The sequence below is a fragment of the Equus asinus genome, chromosome 5, assembly GCF_041296235.1.
Source record: "Equus asinus isolate D_3611 breed Donkey chromosome 5, EquAss-T2T_v2, whole genome shotgun sequence".
Taxonomy (NCBI): domain Eukaryota; kingdom Metazoa; phylum Chordata; class Mammalia; order Perissodactyla; family Equidae; genus Equus; species Equus asinus.
Genome location: NC_091794.1, coordinates 10901671 through 10919994, shown reverse-complemented (window position 1 = coordinate 10919994; position 18324 = coordinate 10901671). Strand labels below are relative to the sequence as shown.

The 18324-nt window shown below is 39.9% G+C and overlaps 1 protein-coding gene across 19 annotated transcripts in view; it reads right to left on the bottom strand.

Annotated features, from left to right (window-relative positions):
• BBX (BBX high mobility group box domain containing) overlaps positions 1-18324 on the bottom strand; it is a 258518-nt gene that overhangs the window by 48812 nt on the left and 191382 nt on the right. For all 19 annotated transcript variants that reach the window (XM_014853213.3, XM_014853218.3, XM_070508709.1 and 16 more), the window contains 2 exons: positions 8853-8933; positions 5711-5785 (listed from right to left, as the gene is read on the bottom strand). In XM_014853213.3, coding sequence (XP_014708699.1) covers positions 5711-5785; positions 8853-8933 — 156 coding nt within the window. The remainder of the gene's footprint in view (positions 1-5710; positions 5786-8852; positions 8934-18324) is intronic.

Genomic DNA, 18324 nt, shown 5'->3' with positions numbered 1-18324 from the left:
TTTTTGCTGTGAGGACTTAAGCAAATAAGACGCTGAGCCTCAGTTACCTTATCTTCAAGATGAAAACAATAACGCCTGCCTTAGATTTTCTGTTAGTGAAGAGTGTGACACCATGCTGAGCCCATATTATGCTCTCAATAAATGGTGCAATTATTAGTAATAAGGATTTATCATTATTAACACTAATAAACAAACTCAGTACAATTCCAAATACTAGTTACACACTGAAATTGGAACGAAATTAAAAATTGCAAGGTCAGAGGATAATTATTAAATTTAGTAATTTGTAGAGTACTGAATTTGTTGCATAATCATACAACACCCTCAAGAACCACTGAAGGACAAGCAGCTGTGTAACGCTACAGACACTGTTTCTAGTTCTTCCACTGGCTCCCTCTGCTGTCACTTTCGTCCCTGTAGGTTTATCCTCCCTGATGCTTTGTGTGTGTTCACTACCAATTCCCTGGGCCCCGTGCAGCGCATGGCACACAGAGAGGCTCCCAGGGGAACTGCACAGACACACTACCTGCCATCTGAGCTCACGGACAGCTGTCTGACTCAAGGCTTGAGATTAACGGTTCCTTGCCTTTCAAAAGGAACCACCTACGTTTAGTAAGACCAGTTTTCCTCACCGCCTACAGAGGATTTTAGCCTATCTGCAGGTATAGGGCAGTATTTTAAATGCTCAAGTTTGCTGTAAGCCTGATTTCCAAAAAGGCTTTGACCGGGGGTGGGGGTTGGGGTGTGGGCGGTCAATATATTTTAGTAGCCCAATATTTCTAGAATCATCTAAGAATAAAATTTTCATTTAATGACTTAGAGGTAAGATACGCTTTCTAAGAATGTCTTTTGGCTTAATTTTTTTGGCAGGGGGCATAATTTTTTTTGGAAAACTGGACATACATTGATGTCTATGGCTAAGCCTTATCTTGATTCCTCCACAGCATTCAATGTGGCTGAGCATTCTTTTAGGAACCTCTTCTCTGGGCTTCCATTACCACATGGGTCCTGTTTTCCTCCCACCTCTCAAGTCACTCCTGTTGTTCTTTGCTAGCTGGTCTTTCTATGGTGATCCCTTAAACGTTTTTCCTCAGATTTCTGTCTTAGGGCCCACTCTCTCTTTATTTACACATTTTCTCACAGTAATCTCATCTCCTCTGAGGGCTTTGATTATAAGCATAGCTTGTACCACACCGATCTGTTCCACCCGTGTTCATTCACCCCACTTTTTCTCTGTTTGAGAGACATATACATAGCCTTTCAATTAAGAACAATATAGCTAATTCATGTTTTATAATGACTGGTCAGCTAGTGGGGAGAAGCGTGTGTCATGTTACACTCCCAGGTGGGGGCACGAGTGGGCCATACTGCATCGTGCGTTCGTGGCTATGCTGCTGTTTATCTTCCTCGAGTTGGATGGTGCTTGCCAATCTGTTAACTCCACTGTGGTCTCTCCTTTGGTAATTGTGTAGAGTTCTGACAAACAGGGTGGGTGTGAGCGTAACTGAGGTACAGCAAAGGTGTTAAGAGAAATTATCACCCGGGATGTTAAACTGCTAATTTTATAGCTGCCTGAGGTGGGGGAGAGCACTAAGGAAACAAGTGGTAAAGATCAAAAGCAGATTAAGCAATGGTGGAAGTCTTTTGCAATTATGAGGGGTATCATCAACATCGCAGCCTGGGAGGAAATGACCCATAATTATTGAAGGAATTAATGAATCAAAGAGCAAATGAACAATAGGAGACGACTGGTCTTTCTTATCTTAAAAGAAATATTAATGCTTCTCATAAAACACATAATACTTTCACACTGATTAGCTGTGGTGTGAGTATATGGTGTTTTTGTCGAGTGCAGTACTCTGCAACATACTGAGCATTCCATCACGAAAATGAACACTTTAAATTTGCACCTATTGCTCGCATCCACCTGTGACAACACCTTAAATTTGATGAGATTATGGCCGTATTTATATTGACAAAGTAAATACCTTCTAAGGAAAGTTTTAATGTCCAAAGCTATTTGTCTAAATCATCCAGATTGGCTCTCTGTCTTCAAAGTCAATAAGCAATTTTTCAATGCAAAGATAGACTCTAGGTCTAAGAGTCAGCCACACAGCAGAGAAGAGAATAAGTGGACTGGTCACGGAGCTCAGACTTGTTAAATAAAGGGAGACAACGGTGCCCTTCCGGCATTACATTTGGCCATTAGTCTCCAGTAAATGAGACTGAAAAGTGACGGATGGGTCCCTCGATCAGTAAACAACAGGTGATGCAGAAAGGAAACTCACACAGATCAACTTAACGGATCAGCGCCTGGAAACAGTGACGGCCCTTCAGAGGGGCCATGCTGAATCTAGGTGAATCCTGAGCGTCAGTGAGGAAGCGGAGACAGCTTGAAATGGGGGGAGTGGGGGAGAGGCTTTGAACCCTGTATTTCTTTCCAGATCTCGTAGAGCAGATATATTTTTCTCCGTCTAAATGTAAACATTCATGAGGAACCTACAAACAATATGTTCTTTATTCAGTTTCATGGTTCCATATAGGTTAACTTCAAGGGGTTTTTAAACTATTAGATTTGGTTAGGAAGGAAAAATATCCTTCTCAGCTTGCAAGGCAGAGACCCAGGACTTGATGTGAAAGAAAAAAACATTTTAAACTTAAAGAAATGCCCAGGGTTTGCTGTTTTTTAAAAAGTGTGTTTCTAGGCTAATTATATTACATGATAAATGACCCATTGCCAAGAGAAGGTCTAGCTAATCTCTTTGTAGATTTATGAATGTTTGTCAGTGAAATTAGCAGGAATGGTCTCTAGGAATCTCCCATGCCTGATCTTAAAATATTACAAAGCTAAACATTTTTAAAGAGTAAATTGTTTCCTAAATTATATAAACATACACTTTTCAGGACCGAGAATCCCTCTGAAAAGGGATGGGGGTATAAAGTGGCCCCCTGGGTAATTTTCTATTTTACATCTATCCCTTCCTTACTTCACCCTTACCCTATGAGGTCCCAGAGAGACTAGGAGGCGCCTTAACAACGACAGTTTAATAACTCAGGGTTAAAATGATCAACTATAGAGCAGCAGTCTCAAACTGTGGTTTCTTAATAGGAAACTTGTTGGAAATGCAAATTCAGGCCCCACTCCAGATTTAATAAATCAGAAACTCTGGGGTGGAGCCCAGCCATCTGTGTTTGAACGAGCCTTTGAGGTGACGGATGTATTTGCCAGTTTGAGAACCTCTGCTATAGACTAATTAGAATGAGAATTTCAAGAGTTTGTGTTTTTTCAAAGGTGATGGGTGTGTTATGAAATAATTATAAGAGCTTTAGGGCTACGATCATAGTTAGTAATTAGAAATATTCTATTTCTACTACAATGTATATGCTCATAGCAGATTTTAGCAGATAATTTTATTAGTTCATCTAGTTAGCGCTTGTTTAGTTTTCAATAAACCAGCCCAGAATGGGCTGACAACATGGTCAGATCATGAGATGTTAAAGACTGACACTTAGGGTTCTCTTGGGTCAGCTGAGGAAAGTGAGTAGAGAGGTTATACATCCTCAGAGAAACACGTATTTCTCTTTTATAATCACATAGAACATTTGCAGTTCAATAATCATGTTATGTAATAATTTGCTTAGGAATGAAAAGTGTTCATATTATCAAACTGTGCAAAATATAACTAGGAAAAATAATATAGTGAGTTGCGAGGGGGAAGTACATTTGATTCTAGGGCAAAACATCTTATTCTGGTTTCTCCATCATGCATGCCTCCCTGTGTTATGATGCTGTGAAACAACTCCCAATAAGTTTTCAAAATAACAATTTTTTTTAAGCTTCCTCAAATCTTGTATATGTCCCATGGTCAAAACCCAAAAGCCCTCAGAAGTGAGGCGTGACATCTGGAAATGTGTCCTTGTACAACTCCCAAGAGAAGGCTCTCTTCTCTACACAAAAACCTTCTCGTGCTTTGAGGAACCAGCATATGGAGCAGCAAGGACAAACTTAATTTGTTTCACAGAGGCATGGAACCTCATTCTCCAGAATCACAGGACAGCAGCTGTTACACCACCAAACTGGGCACTCAGAGCTGCCCAGGGCTTCAGCAGCTCCTAATAAATCTGAAGATGGGATCACTTAAATAACAATCACGCTCTGAGGGGCGTAACTGGTAGACACAGCCAGCCGAGATATCCCACACTGACACTGTAAGTGAGGTTGAAGATCTTGGCGGTCAATGCATCCGTAAATATCAGGTGTGTCAAAGATGAGCCAGCACCTTCCTAATATTCATGGTACAGACTGTAGAATTTAATCGAACAGAATATACAGTGAATACATAGTTTGGAAGGAAATTTTCTAAAAAGTTGCATGGAACTGGTTCAAGGATCAACATTAAAAATAAATCTAGCCACTGTGCCAAAATTCTTTTTTTACTCTTGAAAAAATTATTCATATCAAATAAATGGATGTCAACAACTGGAGGAAAGCAAGGAAGTATTAAACAAAACTATTTCCCCAGACAGTGAAAATAACAGCCTGTTTATCACAATGAAAAATTATAATAAAATCTTAATTTATTCAGATTCATCAAGCAAATTGTTCTTCATGAAATGATAACATTATACGGTATTTTCGTTACCAGTTTTATAGAATAGCCCTAGACAGTGAAAGCAAATACTGCAGCAGAGAAAGCAAACAGATGAGCAGGTGGTGTGGAGACGGAGCTTGACACAAGTGTCCTAAGAAGCAGCAGCATTTTTTTTTTTTAATATAAGAGCTGAAAGTGATTTTTTCTCATTTTCAAAGTAAGATGCTGGGTTTTCTCCTGCCAAAAGGATATCATTTTACATTTCATTTATGCAGCACTCTTTATTCAAATGAATCAAAGTGCTTCAATATATCAATATTAAACAGAACAGTCCTGCTCGCCATTTTCTCTCAGCCTTATAAAAAACTGCTTCGTTTATGATATGCATTTTTCAGTTGGGATTCATAAAAAGGAATAAGGGGAAAGACCTACAGCAGACGTCATCATATTTTTACGAACTGTGCACACCTTCCTGTTTGTCAGACAGTGCTCATTAGAGACGAGCATAGGGTTGAGGCTAGAGGTTTGTGGCAAATTTGGCCTCCTCATCACACTAACCCAGAAAATGCTCTCGAGTCTGTGATCTCTGACTGGCTGAGAAACCAAAGAAACCTGAGATCTTGAGAGAGCCAACCTGATCTAGGCCTGAGATTAAACACTAATAAAAATACCGGCTGGAGCGACACCACATCAAAGGTAAGCACCGATCATTAACAGCTCGTGGTCCCCACTGCATTCGCTGTGAGGGTTATTCACGAACTGTGGCACCTAACTTCACTACTGGAAAAACTTAATAAATCGGAATCCTATGTCCTTCCTGTTGACAGCAGTTTTTGCAAGCTTTTAGAACAAATTAACCACAAGGTAAAATGAAATAAACGAATTACTGGAAAGTGACTCTTCTGAAGGAACTCTTTAATGAATGCTCATACAATGGATATAAAATTTGGAGCTGATCTACGATTACAGCAAAGGCAGCAAAACACACTAAGTGTTCTGTGATATGTATTATGTTGGTAATGTCAAGAGGTATGCCCAAGTTCAAAAACTCCATTCCAATACCTCCTGAGCTCGCTAAGTTTTCTGAGCCCAATAAGCATTTAAAAAGAAGGCCATACCTCTGCAAATTGAAACAAGGCTGATGCTTGACACTGTTTCGAAGGAGCATCAGGGTGGGATGTACTTGAAGATATCTGAAAGGAAACAAGTAATTTTTAATGCATAAGGACATTTTCCCATATTGGATTAATAGATTCTGCCATATATTCCCAATGCAGACACTGATAAAGATTAAGACGTGAGTCATCACCCTCAATCTCTTTTCGAAGAACAGTATAAACGATAAAGGAAGACAAAGGCCATGTTTCTAAAAACAGATGACTGGAAAGAACAAAAAGACCGAGTCTGGCTCATTTGCCATGTCTCGTGTGACATTATCAGGTATACGTCACAAGCAGTAGTTGAGAAGACCTGTTGAGATGAATTTCCTTATTTCAATGGATCTTTTAAAATATTATTAAGAGCTGGAAGCTGCAAGTGGAGCCAGACACTCTCTCTCTTCCCTAACCCACGGCCCCCGAGCTGGTCTCTGCTTAGCAGCAGCTGTGAAAAGCCTCTGGCTGTGGGTCAGGGCATCTGGGATGGAATCGCAGCTCTGCTCTCGCTAGCTACATGATCTTGGACAGCTCAACCAATCTTTCTGGGACTTATTTTCCCAAGTGTAAATTGGTGATGATGATGATGATGATAATCCCCATTTCACAGGATTATAGTGAGAAGAAGATAAGCCACAGAATATACTGTCTGCACGGCACCAGAACTCCATGAAGTTTTCAATGAATATGAGCAACATCTCTTTCTTTTTTAACACCATACATCTTCCTCCCCAAATACACACACACACTCTCTTCAGGTGTCTGGCAGTGGATAGAAGATCCTGCCACACCACACCTGGTTGGACCAGGAGACCTTTTGCTTCCACTTGGTAATTACAGTAGCCTCATTAAAAGTCTGCTCTGAGGGCCAGGTGGAAATACTTTTCAAGGATGTTTTGAGAACAAGATCAGTTATCAATTTTGGTTCCAAAGTGAACAAAACTTCTATCCAGTTACAAAATAGAGTGAAAGCTAGTCACAAGAGCAAAAACCCCTGGGCATTATTAATTCGGCCCATTCCCAGCCCCAGAAAGTCTTTTTTTTTCAATTAATTGTGCCCACCAACTCCATCACAGGGTACCTACTAAGCAATAAAGGCACCTCAATCATAACTCTTCCATCACAGAAATCAGTTTTTCATCTTAAGTTGGTTAGAAAAACAATGGAGGCAGCTGGTGATACAGTATCAAAGTGATTTTTAAGGATGAGAAAGAATTAGTAAAGAGACTGATAGAATTATTGACTTTATTCACTGCTAAAGCCATTAGGAAAATTTAATTCCACTCTATCTTTTGAATTGGACCTATAAGCATTTTTAAAATAAATGTCAGTAAAAAGAAAAAAGATCTCCCAGAACCTATTGAATAAACTAGATATAAACAAACTATAGTGAATGGGTAAGATTTAACCAAGTGCTTTTGAAGACATTTGAGGGGAAAGTTGTAGAATTCTCCTTGGTCAAACCATGAAACTTATTTCAAAAGACCACCATTTGCAAGTTGTGGCAGACAGCAAATATGAATCCACAAGGATTTTCCTGAAGTCCTAGGAATTATAAACTGGGTGGGTCTTACTTCAGACATCACTTTTCATTCCTAGCAACCCTCTATAAAAGTTAAATAAAATAAACAGTTTATGTAAGGGGAAACACCTAACCTACCATATATTTCTTCAAGAATTAAATCAGATAGTGAACAAAACAGAACCAGTGGCATAAACCACCTAGATTTTTGAAAAGCATTTCACAAGCTTCTAAAGGAAAGGATGTTTTTATGAATGAATATTGAGATAAAGGAGGTATCCAGTTAATGACATGAATAGAGAACGTGTGAAGAAAGATTAGGGACCCTTGATATAAAAGCAATAGGGTCAGGGATCTCTTTGGAATCTTCAGTATGCTGTAGAAGCCACCAAAATGCACATATGTCAATACAACCAAAATTTCATATGAAATTTTATAAATTTCATTAGATCTTTAAGGTTCAGGGATCACTGGCTAAGCATTTCTGCTTTCAAAGTTGGGACCAACATTACTTAACATGTCCATAACTACCGTAGAAAAGGGAGGTGCAGAGGGAATCCTCTGTTCCATTAAATTCTTGAGGAAATGATATACAAACAATTGGAATTCATGGCACATCTCACACAGGCAGTCAGAAAAGTGACTGATAAGGAGTAGCATGTCAGCAAGTATATGTTGTAACATTCTGGTGATATCAACAAGGCATTTAGGCACATTATAAACAATGCCTTAAAAAGAATGGCCTAATACGCCAGTGTGAAAAGCAGTTTTGCCAATGAAATACTAAGAACCACCAGGAAAGAACACCAGAGAGGAAAAAAAATCTGAAACTAAAAATATGCTCTTCTTGTACAAAACTGTAACCCAGTGGCCAAATACTCAGAAGGATGGCAGGGTGAGAAAAGGTCTAGTGAAAGACAATTCAAATGATCAAGGGGGGACCACGTGGTTTAAAATTTAGAAAAAATTAATCAATGATGGCTCCATATTGAGTTCTAGGGTAAATGAAGATATTTCGGGAAGCAGTCTCAACCTTTAGACTTGATATCAAGGATAATGTGCTTTTCCATGTCATCTCTTTGAATCAATGCTAGAGATGTATCAAGCTCAACAGGTTTGACACAAGACCTAAGACTCTGAAAACTGCCCACTGCATACTAAAGTTTCAGTTAAGAGAAAAGGGTACTTAAAAAAAAAAAAAGGAATGCATAGCCAATAACCATGAGTTGATTCTGTCTTCTGATTTAACACCTGTTAAATTAACGCCTGACAAACGACTCAGTTGTAACAATAACTCAATTATACTCTTAACTTTACTATCCATGAATAAAAATTAGTGATGAGCTTTAAGTGTAATAATATTTACTATGACTTAATAATAAGCTTCTATGAACACACATATAGTTATTCCTTCATTAAGAGACTCTGGTGTTCCAAACCATCTTTCCCAAAATTTGATTCCATTTTCCCATTTATCGCTACTTAAGCTAAGTAGAGTTCTTCGTCGCTTTAAGTTTCAGCGATCAGCCCAAATTCAGGCTCACTTGATAATTTCCTCACTGCACATAAGCTGTAATGTATTACCTCAGCAAACTGAAACAATGGGGACTTCTGACGCAATTCAGGGGATTCTGAAACATCAGGCCTGCAAGTGCCAGAAGACACCTGAAAGAAAGAAGATACATGAGGCATCACAGAGTGGGTTCTGGAAGACAACAGAAGATAAATGCACCGAAAACGTTCCTATTTGAGGAAAAAATGGTTCCGATTCCCACAATTTGAGACAATACTGTGAGAAAAAAGTAGTTGTATTCTATAGTTTTATATGAGAAGCCACTCAACTGCAAATAATGCCATAAATAGTAGGATAATGCATTTTAGAAAAGTTAATATTCACCTAAGAGAAATTCCTACAGTGATGCCCGTTTGATCTGCTGGCTTTCTGTCACCAAACCAAAAGAATAGCTACTTCTTCCACGTTCTGTGTTTCCCCAGGATGTCATGTCCCCAGACTACATGAACACACACAAGATCTGATAATATAAATCTTTCGGGAAAACAAAACTAAAATCAAATGCTTGTTTTCCAGGATTTTCACGTGTTTATACACAAGCCTCAATCTTAGAAAGGTTAGTATTTATCTAAGAGAACTTTTTTATAACTTCTATTTTCCTTTGCACCATTTACCATGTTGGGTAAACATTTAAAGCTCTGCTATCTTCATTTGCCATCTTCATTATTAACACAAGTTACAGAAACACCACTGGTTTTTAAAAAATTCTCACTACTAGTCAAGTCTTCTTTTCAGGATACACATTTCCTCTTCTATCTCATCACTAAAATTGGCCCATTTCTGCATTTGGGTAACATAATCACATAGGTAACCAACCGTAATTCAATGTCACAGGAGTCCCAATGTTAGCAAGGGAAGGATTTCATTATTGCTGTCATCTAACCCTTTTTACAGATGAAGGAAATTAGGAACAACACTCAATAATCTTATTCTTTATCTTCATGGCACTTGGCACTGATCACCATAAGACAAAAATATCTGTTTATTGGGCATCTTCTCTCAGTGGCTTTGTTTAATGCAGAATCCTGCCTGGGCACGACGTAGATACTCAACAAATATGCTAAATAAACTAAATGAAAGTTGACAACAAGTATTCTAAATCCCAAATGAGTGTGTGTTCTCCCCATCAATCCCACCTTCCTGAATGACAAGGTTAGGGAGTCTTAGGGAAAAAGCTATCTTTCACTATAGAAGAAAACAGTTAAGAAGTTAAAAATACTTTTTAAGAACATGTTTCTGAGAACAAAATAATCCAAGTTCACCACCGAAAATCTGAAAAAAACAAAAAACAAGATACTGAAGAAAAGTCACCCACAGTGTTATCTTCTAAAGATAAACTGTGACTATTCCATGCACATTCTTCCAGTTGTATACGTAGATAACTTTTCCAACAAAAGTTGGACTTTGTACTATAGATATAGAATGTTCTTTTTTAACAACACATTAACTTCCCTGTGTTATTAAACCTTTTCCAACGTAATTTTAATAGCTGCATGTGATTAGATTCAATGGTTGAATCCTATGGAAAGTGCTGAGAATCACCCAGGCTGCATTCCTAAAAACAGATTTTCTCACCAAACTTCTTTATTAGACAGCGAAGACATGTTTCTCTAACAGTGTCACAGACCATCGGGCAGAAGCAGGCAATTTTAATTTTAATTGTCACCTTTGGATCTGAAAGAGTAATGGCCCCTTCTTCCACTGATAAGCTCCACAGAGAAGGTGCGGCAGCCTTAATTAATTTGCTACCTGTGGTTTGGCTGCCAAAGCCTGACTCTGTTACTGTCATTGACTATTTGACAAGTTGTATGCCAAATGGCTCAAAAGTGTTTTTATTTGTTTCCCAAGAATGGGAAGCCAAGGAGACACAAAATACACTAAAAAGAAGGCCAATGAATCCTGAAATTACTAGCCACAAAAAAAATTCCTTTTTTGGAAGGAATACTTGAACAAAATATATCTTTATATTATAATTTAGGGAAAAAATCAATATTATCCTGGTTTATCAAGAAATCCTGGGGCTGGCCCGGTGGTATAGCAGTTAAGTGCACACACTCCACTTCAGTGGCCCAGGGTTCACAGGTTCAGATCCTGGGCATGGACCTACGCATTGCTTATCAAGGCATGCTGTGGTGGTGTCCCACATATAATAGAGGAAGATGGGCACAGACGTTAGCTCAGGGTCAGTCTTCCTCAGCAAAAGGAAGAGGATTGGCAGTAGATGTTAGCTCAGGGCTAATCTTCCAAAAAAAAAAAAAAAAAAGAAATCCTGTGTGGTTAGCCCCTAGATATCTTGGTAAATAATCAAAACCCGATTTAAAATCAAGCCTAGGACTAAACGAAAATTATAAAGTGTCTTTATAAATCTTTAATAATGTAGGTTGTACACGTGACAGAAATCTATGAAAAGATATTTGGAATTAAACATATCATTTAGGGTAATACACTGCATATAGCCTATATAATATATATTCTTATTTCACTTCCCACAATGCATGAGAATAGTTACCATTTACCCTAGGGCTTAATTAGAGTTCATATTAACTGTAAGAAGAAAAGTCCATTTTCTTGTAAGTCCCATTTATAGATTACTTAACCGTAACTACAAATCAAGTCACAAAGTTTTAAAGTTAAATGAGACCCTTTGCAAATCACTGGGATGGATGGTCTTAAACAAAACTTTCTATTTGAACGGATAATTCAAACGTAAGTGATTATCAAGGCATCTGTAATCCTGCACATGATAAGTCAATTGCACTACACAATCAAAGCAATCTGTGCACGCATGTTCATGATCACCACGCACCTGACGTACAGCAGATGCACAAGGCATACCCATTGACTGACTTGATTCTGTGTGTGTGTGAATATCAAGAATCTCAATGACCTGGCCAGGAATTGCACAACAACGGCTGTTCAATGGTTAAAAGAGCAGTAACAGAGGCACTGAGGCTGTGCATTTTACTGGATGACACCCTCTCTCCAAACCTAGTTACTCTTACTTTAAAGCACTGTGGACTTAGCATAATCTTCAGTGCATTACAATGGAAACAGCAAAAATCAGGAGCCAGGAGAACTGGGTTACTACTAAGCTGCGTGGTTATCTGACTCGAGTCCACAGCAGAACAGAAGCAGCCAGTCAGGAGGGCCAAGAGAGGGGTGAGAAAAAGGAAGAGCGTTGCAAAAGAAACAGTGCCAGCTGCAAGAAGACACCGGGAGAAGACAGAAGAACTTAAGAACAGACAGAAATGTGTTCCACAGCACTCTAGTCGGTCTAAAAGGAATGAAGGTAGGGCAAATAGCCCAGAGTTCCTCCTGAAGGCACCAGTTCACTCAGTAATTAATATTTATAACTATGATTCTAAGTTGTCAAGATAAGGATAATTATAAAATATATCCTTTGTTAAAAGGCAGAAATGCATGATACATGCTACACATATTCCCATCTAAAATTTCAAAATGTAAAAATGGTTCAATGACACGGAAAATGTGTACATGCAGAATTCATTTTTGACTGCTTGATAAATATGGCACCCAATGCAGGTGCGTGTATTTGTGCAAACACCAATATGCATACACGTTTGGTAAAGAAATCTCAGATTCTCTCCACACAAAAGGAGGAGGGTATTTTCCACAAAAGGCTCCTGTTGAAGTAATGTTATCAGTCAGATGGTCCCAGACCCTGTCGTCTTGCTGTCTGTATTTATAGCACTTGAAATTCCTTACTAGGTGGGGTGTGTTTTTTACGGATAAACATCTCCTCCTCAATATCCATTCCGATGCTAGATCCAGCTTACTTTCTAAATACAGCAGAATATAAAAGAGTCAAAGATATCTGTTCACTAATTAAGAGTTAAGAAAAGACACTAAATAAGCAGAGGTTAAATAAAGGGAGGAAAAAACCCAAGAAGCTGCTTCTAGAAATACTCACTGAAATAATCCCTAACGCCACTAGGTGTAGCTGTCTGCCCAAGAAAGCAAACAGCTCAAGGGGTGTTACAAAGTTTTGTTAACCACATAGTCAACTTCCCTTAAACCCAATCTTCTCTGATTTAGCTGTAATTCTCAATAGCCGAGGAAGGGCAATGATTAGTATAATTAACAATTATGACGAAGCAGCATTTTTTCACAGGTGCAATTCAGACTGTGAAAACTGTAGACAGAAACTCGATCCAGGCCCCTGATATAAAACAGATCAAGCCAGTTAGACCCGGTTTGGAAAGCCAGATTTCATCAAGAGCCCGTTACTGCTTCTCAAGGCACAAGACCACAGCCAGCACAGCTGAACTGCGATGAACACAGTCCACCAAAGGGGTAAGAACACCGGCCGTAGGTGAAGTACACACTCCAGCCCTCGCTGATTCAAACACTCACTGATTACTCACTTCTTCCACAAACAGTCAATCAACATCTATCGCGTGTCAGCCACAAAGACTGCTGCTTTCAAGAAGCTTACATTCATTCCACTTGCATGCATTTTGTGCTGGGGAATGAAATGATGACTAGGAGAATGTGTCTGGCCCTTAAGTTGCTTACAATTCAAGTGTAGGGGACAGGTACACATGTAAGAACTAAGTGCATCCTGGTGGTGGAATATTATGGGGTCCATGGGAGGACAGAGCAGCCTTCGTTCTTTCGGATGCCTGGAAGCCAAGCAACACCTGAGATATACCTACAAACAGCAACAGAACTGGAAATGATGGGGTAACAGCAGGAGGGAAAGGACAGAGGCAAGTGCCCCGTGTGTGTGAGAAACAGTGACTTTCCCAGTGTGGCTGAAGATTAAGACACCTGGGAGCGCTGTGGGAAACGAATTGGAATGAGGGAAATTTGAATTCTATGTTAGGAAATTCGAAAATTAGGCTAAAGGCAATGAGGAGCTAGCCGGAGTCTGCAGTCAGGGGAGTGGTGTGATAAGAGATGTGTAGTCGGAGAATTCTGCCAGGGAGCGCAGGACGACCTTGGCTGGGGAGCGGCTGGAGGCAGGAGACCAATTAGAAGGTTAAGGAGATAGACCAGCTGAGATGTGAGGCCCCAATTAAGCCAGAGCTGGTATTTGCCAGGCCTGCAGGAGACAAGGCTGGCTGAGGGAGAGGGGTCAGACAAGGCGAGTGCTTCCACGGAGGCAGGCTAACGCCTGTCACCAAAAGAGGGGCTGTGCCAGAAAGAAGTGGGGTGAGGTGGGGCTGGGGCTGTCTGCTATGGGAGGAGAGGGCTTGGGGGTCGAGGAGCCAGTTTCAGAGTTCAAGAGTGAAGATCCTGGGTCACTGGAGGCCCAGGGATCTGATTCTCACCCCCCCTCCCCGTTTCGCCAGGTATCCTTCAATAACTGATTATTTAATTTGCATTTAACGATATGATAATGTTAAATGAAGCTCTGAAATGGACTTGAGCTTAAACACAGGTGAATTAAATGTAAGGGTATTACATCCAAGTTAGTCCTTCAAAACGCTGTGAAGGACTAAAATGAGGCCACTCAATTAAACCTGAATTTAGCTACAGCGCCGCACTGGGCTGGCCGACCCCAGGGCTGGGCTACCCCGGGGGCACGGCCAATTAACAGGGCAGAGAGTGGCTCCCCTACTAGACGCGGCGACTCATCTGGCCGAGAGGCAGCATCAGGCTTACTCCGGGCACGGGGCTACCAGAGCACTGGACGCTGTGACAGGCAGTAAGGGGTCCAGAGGTGACTGCAGCCACCTCTACAGACAACACAGCATCCTTCTCAGCTTCCGCATTTGATGGAGCGGTAACAGAGCTACTCTGCCGTCATTGTTCTCCACCCACCTCTGTCCACCTGGGCTCCCTGGCTGCCCACCCTCCCCATGACCCCTTCCCTCCAGCTCTGGGCGCTGGAGGAGCCCAGGCAAGTTCATCACTGTCTTGCGCAGTGCAGCCTGGGAACTCCTCGAGGACAGACACCTGTCAATCAAGGTGGGTGAAAGGACCTGACTCTCTGGGCTTTGAGTCCCACTGCTGAGAGAGAAGAGGCTGGGCTGGCAGTTCCAGCCCGAACGGCCAGCGAACAGTGACGTCAAACGGGGAGGTCTCCACCAGGAAGACAGAAAGGTGAAATTTAAATCTAGTACATTTCCTCACAAAATACACTTAGAAGCTATGAAACTGTGAGAAGCGAAGAAAAGCTTTGATTTTGGGGGTGTGGGGGGTGAGCTGGGGAGGGGGTTGGCATTCAGTGTTCAATAAAGCTGAGTTGTCCTAACCACTTCCATCCTGTCATTGTTCCTGATCTCGAGTTGCTGAAGATCTTCTGGATGAGTCAAGACTTACCCATAGTATACAATGAGAAAAAAAATTAAAAAAAAGACTTTTGTTATAGAGTTTATAATAAAGAACACAACTAAATAAAATCAAGTGCTGAAATGTATAACACTGACAGCACCACCTCCTCCAGGAAGCCCTTTCTGATTTCTTGAGCCAAATTTGATTCCTCCTCTTCCTAACCCTTCATAGCTCTTACTGTCAAACAGAAACTTAGATACACAAACTATTTTTAAACAGGCAGATGGTGATTAATGAACAAAAATCAATGTGATTCCCTTTGAAGCCAGAAGTATCATGTGAAGGGTTGCTATCTCTAAAAACCTGAACCTTCATACATCATCCACGAGGGCAGAGACTGTATCTGGTCTGTTTGCCAATGTGCCTGGCACATAGAAAGCATGTGATAGATACCTGCCATATGACTGAATCTGAGAAAAGATGACACACAGTTCCTGCACCGCTTAATTCTTATACAACGCAACCTTTATAGTTCCTTAACGGAGGCGCGCCATCATCTGTAGGCATATTCTCCCCTAACTTTGATGCTAACTCAGCCACGCTGCTGAAGTCAGACTTCGTATATTGATTGCTCCCAGGTATTAAAAAGTTGTCTCCTCCTCGAGCACCTGGTGATAAAGGAGCAAATTACACCTGTAATTTCCTACAAATTTTCAATGGGCAGGAACTCTGTGTGTGCGTGCAGTGCTGGTAAAGCATACCAGAGGCTTTAGGAGCAACGCCTGCTGTAATTTAAGCTTTCAAGTTAAGTATGAAATTCCTGGAATAATTTATGGTAATAATACTAGGTACCTACAAGAAGCCTTTTCAGGAGAGTGAAAAATGCCTTATGGGTTTTATTTAATTAATCTTCACAGATGTCTTGGGAGTTAGAGGCACGCGGTATTATTATTAGCTCCATTTTACAGGATGGAAGGCAAAGAAGAAAGTGGCTTGACCATAACTTTGCTGTCTTGTCTTTTGGTTCCAACAGAGACTAGGCATTCTAAAATCAGGTCCCAAGATCTAATGCACTTCCCATACACCTGAAAGCTTACCCTCAGTCATTCAACTAAAGAGATACTGACGCCTTCAAACCTTTTCATCCGCCTAACGTTACATATTTTCCATCATTCCCCAAACCATCCCTTCTGATCTAGCCAAGATGACTTTCTGGCGCCCACTTAGGTCCACCATGGAATGTTGTCCTTTCTACTATTAATCCAAGCTGTTCTATAGATTATAGAACAGAATTATCTTCCTTTCACACACTCTGAATTGTAGCACTCCCTGCCTTTATTTATTTATTTTTTTGCTGGGGAAGAGTCTCCCTGAGCTAACACCTGTTGCCAATCTTCCTCTGTTTCATATGTGGGCTGCTGCCACAGCACAGCCACTGACAAGTGGTGTAGGTCTGTGCCTGGGGACCGAACCTGGATCACCAAAGTGGAGCGTGCCGAGCTCAACCACTAGGCCACTGGGACTGGTCATCCATGCCTTTATTATTAAATTTTAATTTAGCTTCACATTTTTATTAAAGTAACAAATATAACAGTATAGAAGACTTTTAGCCTTAAAGATTACTTCTAGAACGTCTAGATCAAATACTTATTTATTATTTATTGCATTTTCATCTTAGATAATAACTCCCTGATATGAAACCTAAGGGCTTAACTCTCTTAATTTAGCTGCCTTCTCTTTAGCTCTTCCCAGAGTTTGATGTGAACATTATTACTTTCATTTCTTCTATTTTTTCTTTCTTGTTCCTTTAAAGCAAAAAAAAAAGTATGTATGTTCGCTCAAATCCCAGGGCATTCTGGTGAACAGACTGGCTCTCTGCAGCCCCCAGCTAGCCTATTTTCAGCTGGCACTTGTATCATATTTTATTGATTAAACAACTTCTGTTCGATTTCTGATTTACGTAAGTTTGCTAAAATCTCACATTCATTGGAAACACTTCTTTCTACTTCCTTCCCTGATATGGGATTATTTCCTAACGAGACTGCTGTGCTCCTGTGTCACCAGGTCTCAGGAGCGTGAAGCTGTGTCCACCATTTTGAGCCACGGGTCACTCCTCTATGCCCATCTTGACCAATACATCTATGCTGCTTCCTCTATCCATAAATTCTTTAATGACAAACACTGCTTTTTAAAATTTATCCCAAATATTTAATGCATTTCAATGTATTCTGGGTATAAAGGAAATATGAGGCTGATGATTTATGTGAAAAATAAAAGAACCAAAACAAACTGTAAATGCAAATTTCATCCCTTTTTTACATCAGAGACACAAAATTGCCACAAGTGAAACCACAGAACCAAGCGTGGCTCAATAACAGTCACATATAGAAACACTGGCCCAATAATGCCCAAAATCTATTATGGTGGGTTCAGAGTTAATCAGAGGACTAAGAAAAAGAGAAAATATTTTGTTATTATTTCTCCCCTGCTATCTCAAGAACCTCTATTTCTCTCTAAAAAATATGAGCACTTCAGGTAGATGCAGGAAACACTATACGCCAAAGATGCTTTGAATCTCAAATTGTATTATTTCAGTTACAACCAGCCTCTCTACCTTCTAGAATTGTTTAAATATATACATATATACTGCCCTATAGCTATAACCTATATTAAATATATAACCTATATATATATATAAAACTTATATTAAAAATATATTTAACCTATATTAAAATTTCCATAATTAAAAAATATTGGCTTTTGAGGACTTTTTCTATGTGGTGTTAGGTCTCAACTTAGTTAACTCAGGAAAATCTCCTCCCTTTAAGAATGCTATTTCAGAATAAGAATTCTGTCATGGCCATTTTAAAAAGTCCTTACAATCAGACCTTCTCTGTGGCAGAAGTTTTGGAAAATGTCACTTTATTTGACTGGTCCTACCTAACATTATAAACAGACTTCATAGTAATTGTTCCAAATGACAGAAGTATGAAATTTCTGTCTCTCTCTTCTTATCTCATTATCCTGACAATTTTCTTAGAAAAATGTAAGTATATATTTACTATATGTGTCTTACGCTGATCACGTCTCTATGTATTTAAGCCCCGAAAGTTCTACGACCATGTCTGCACATTTGCAAGACTGTGCACAGGAAATCAGGTGCTACACGAAGTCTGCCAATACGTAAGACATAAACTCTCTAATTAATTATATTCAGAGACAGGATTATTTTATACAAATTTC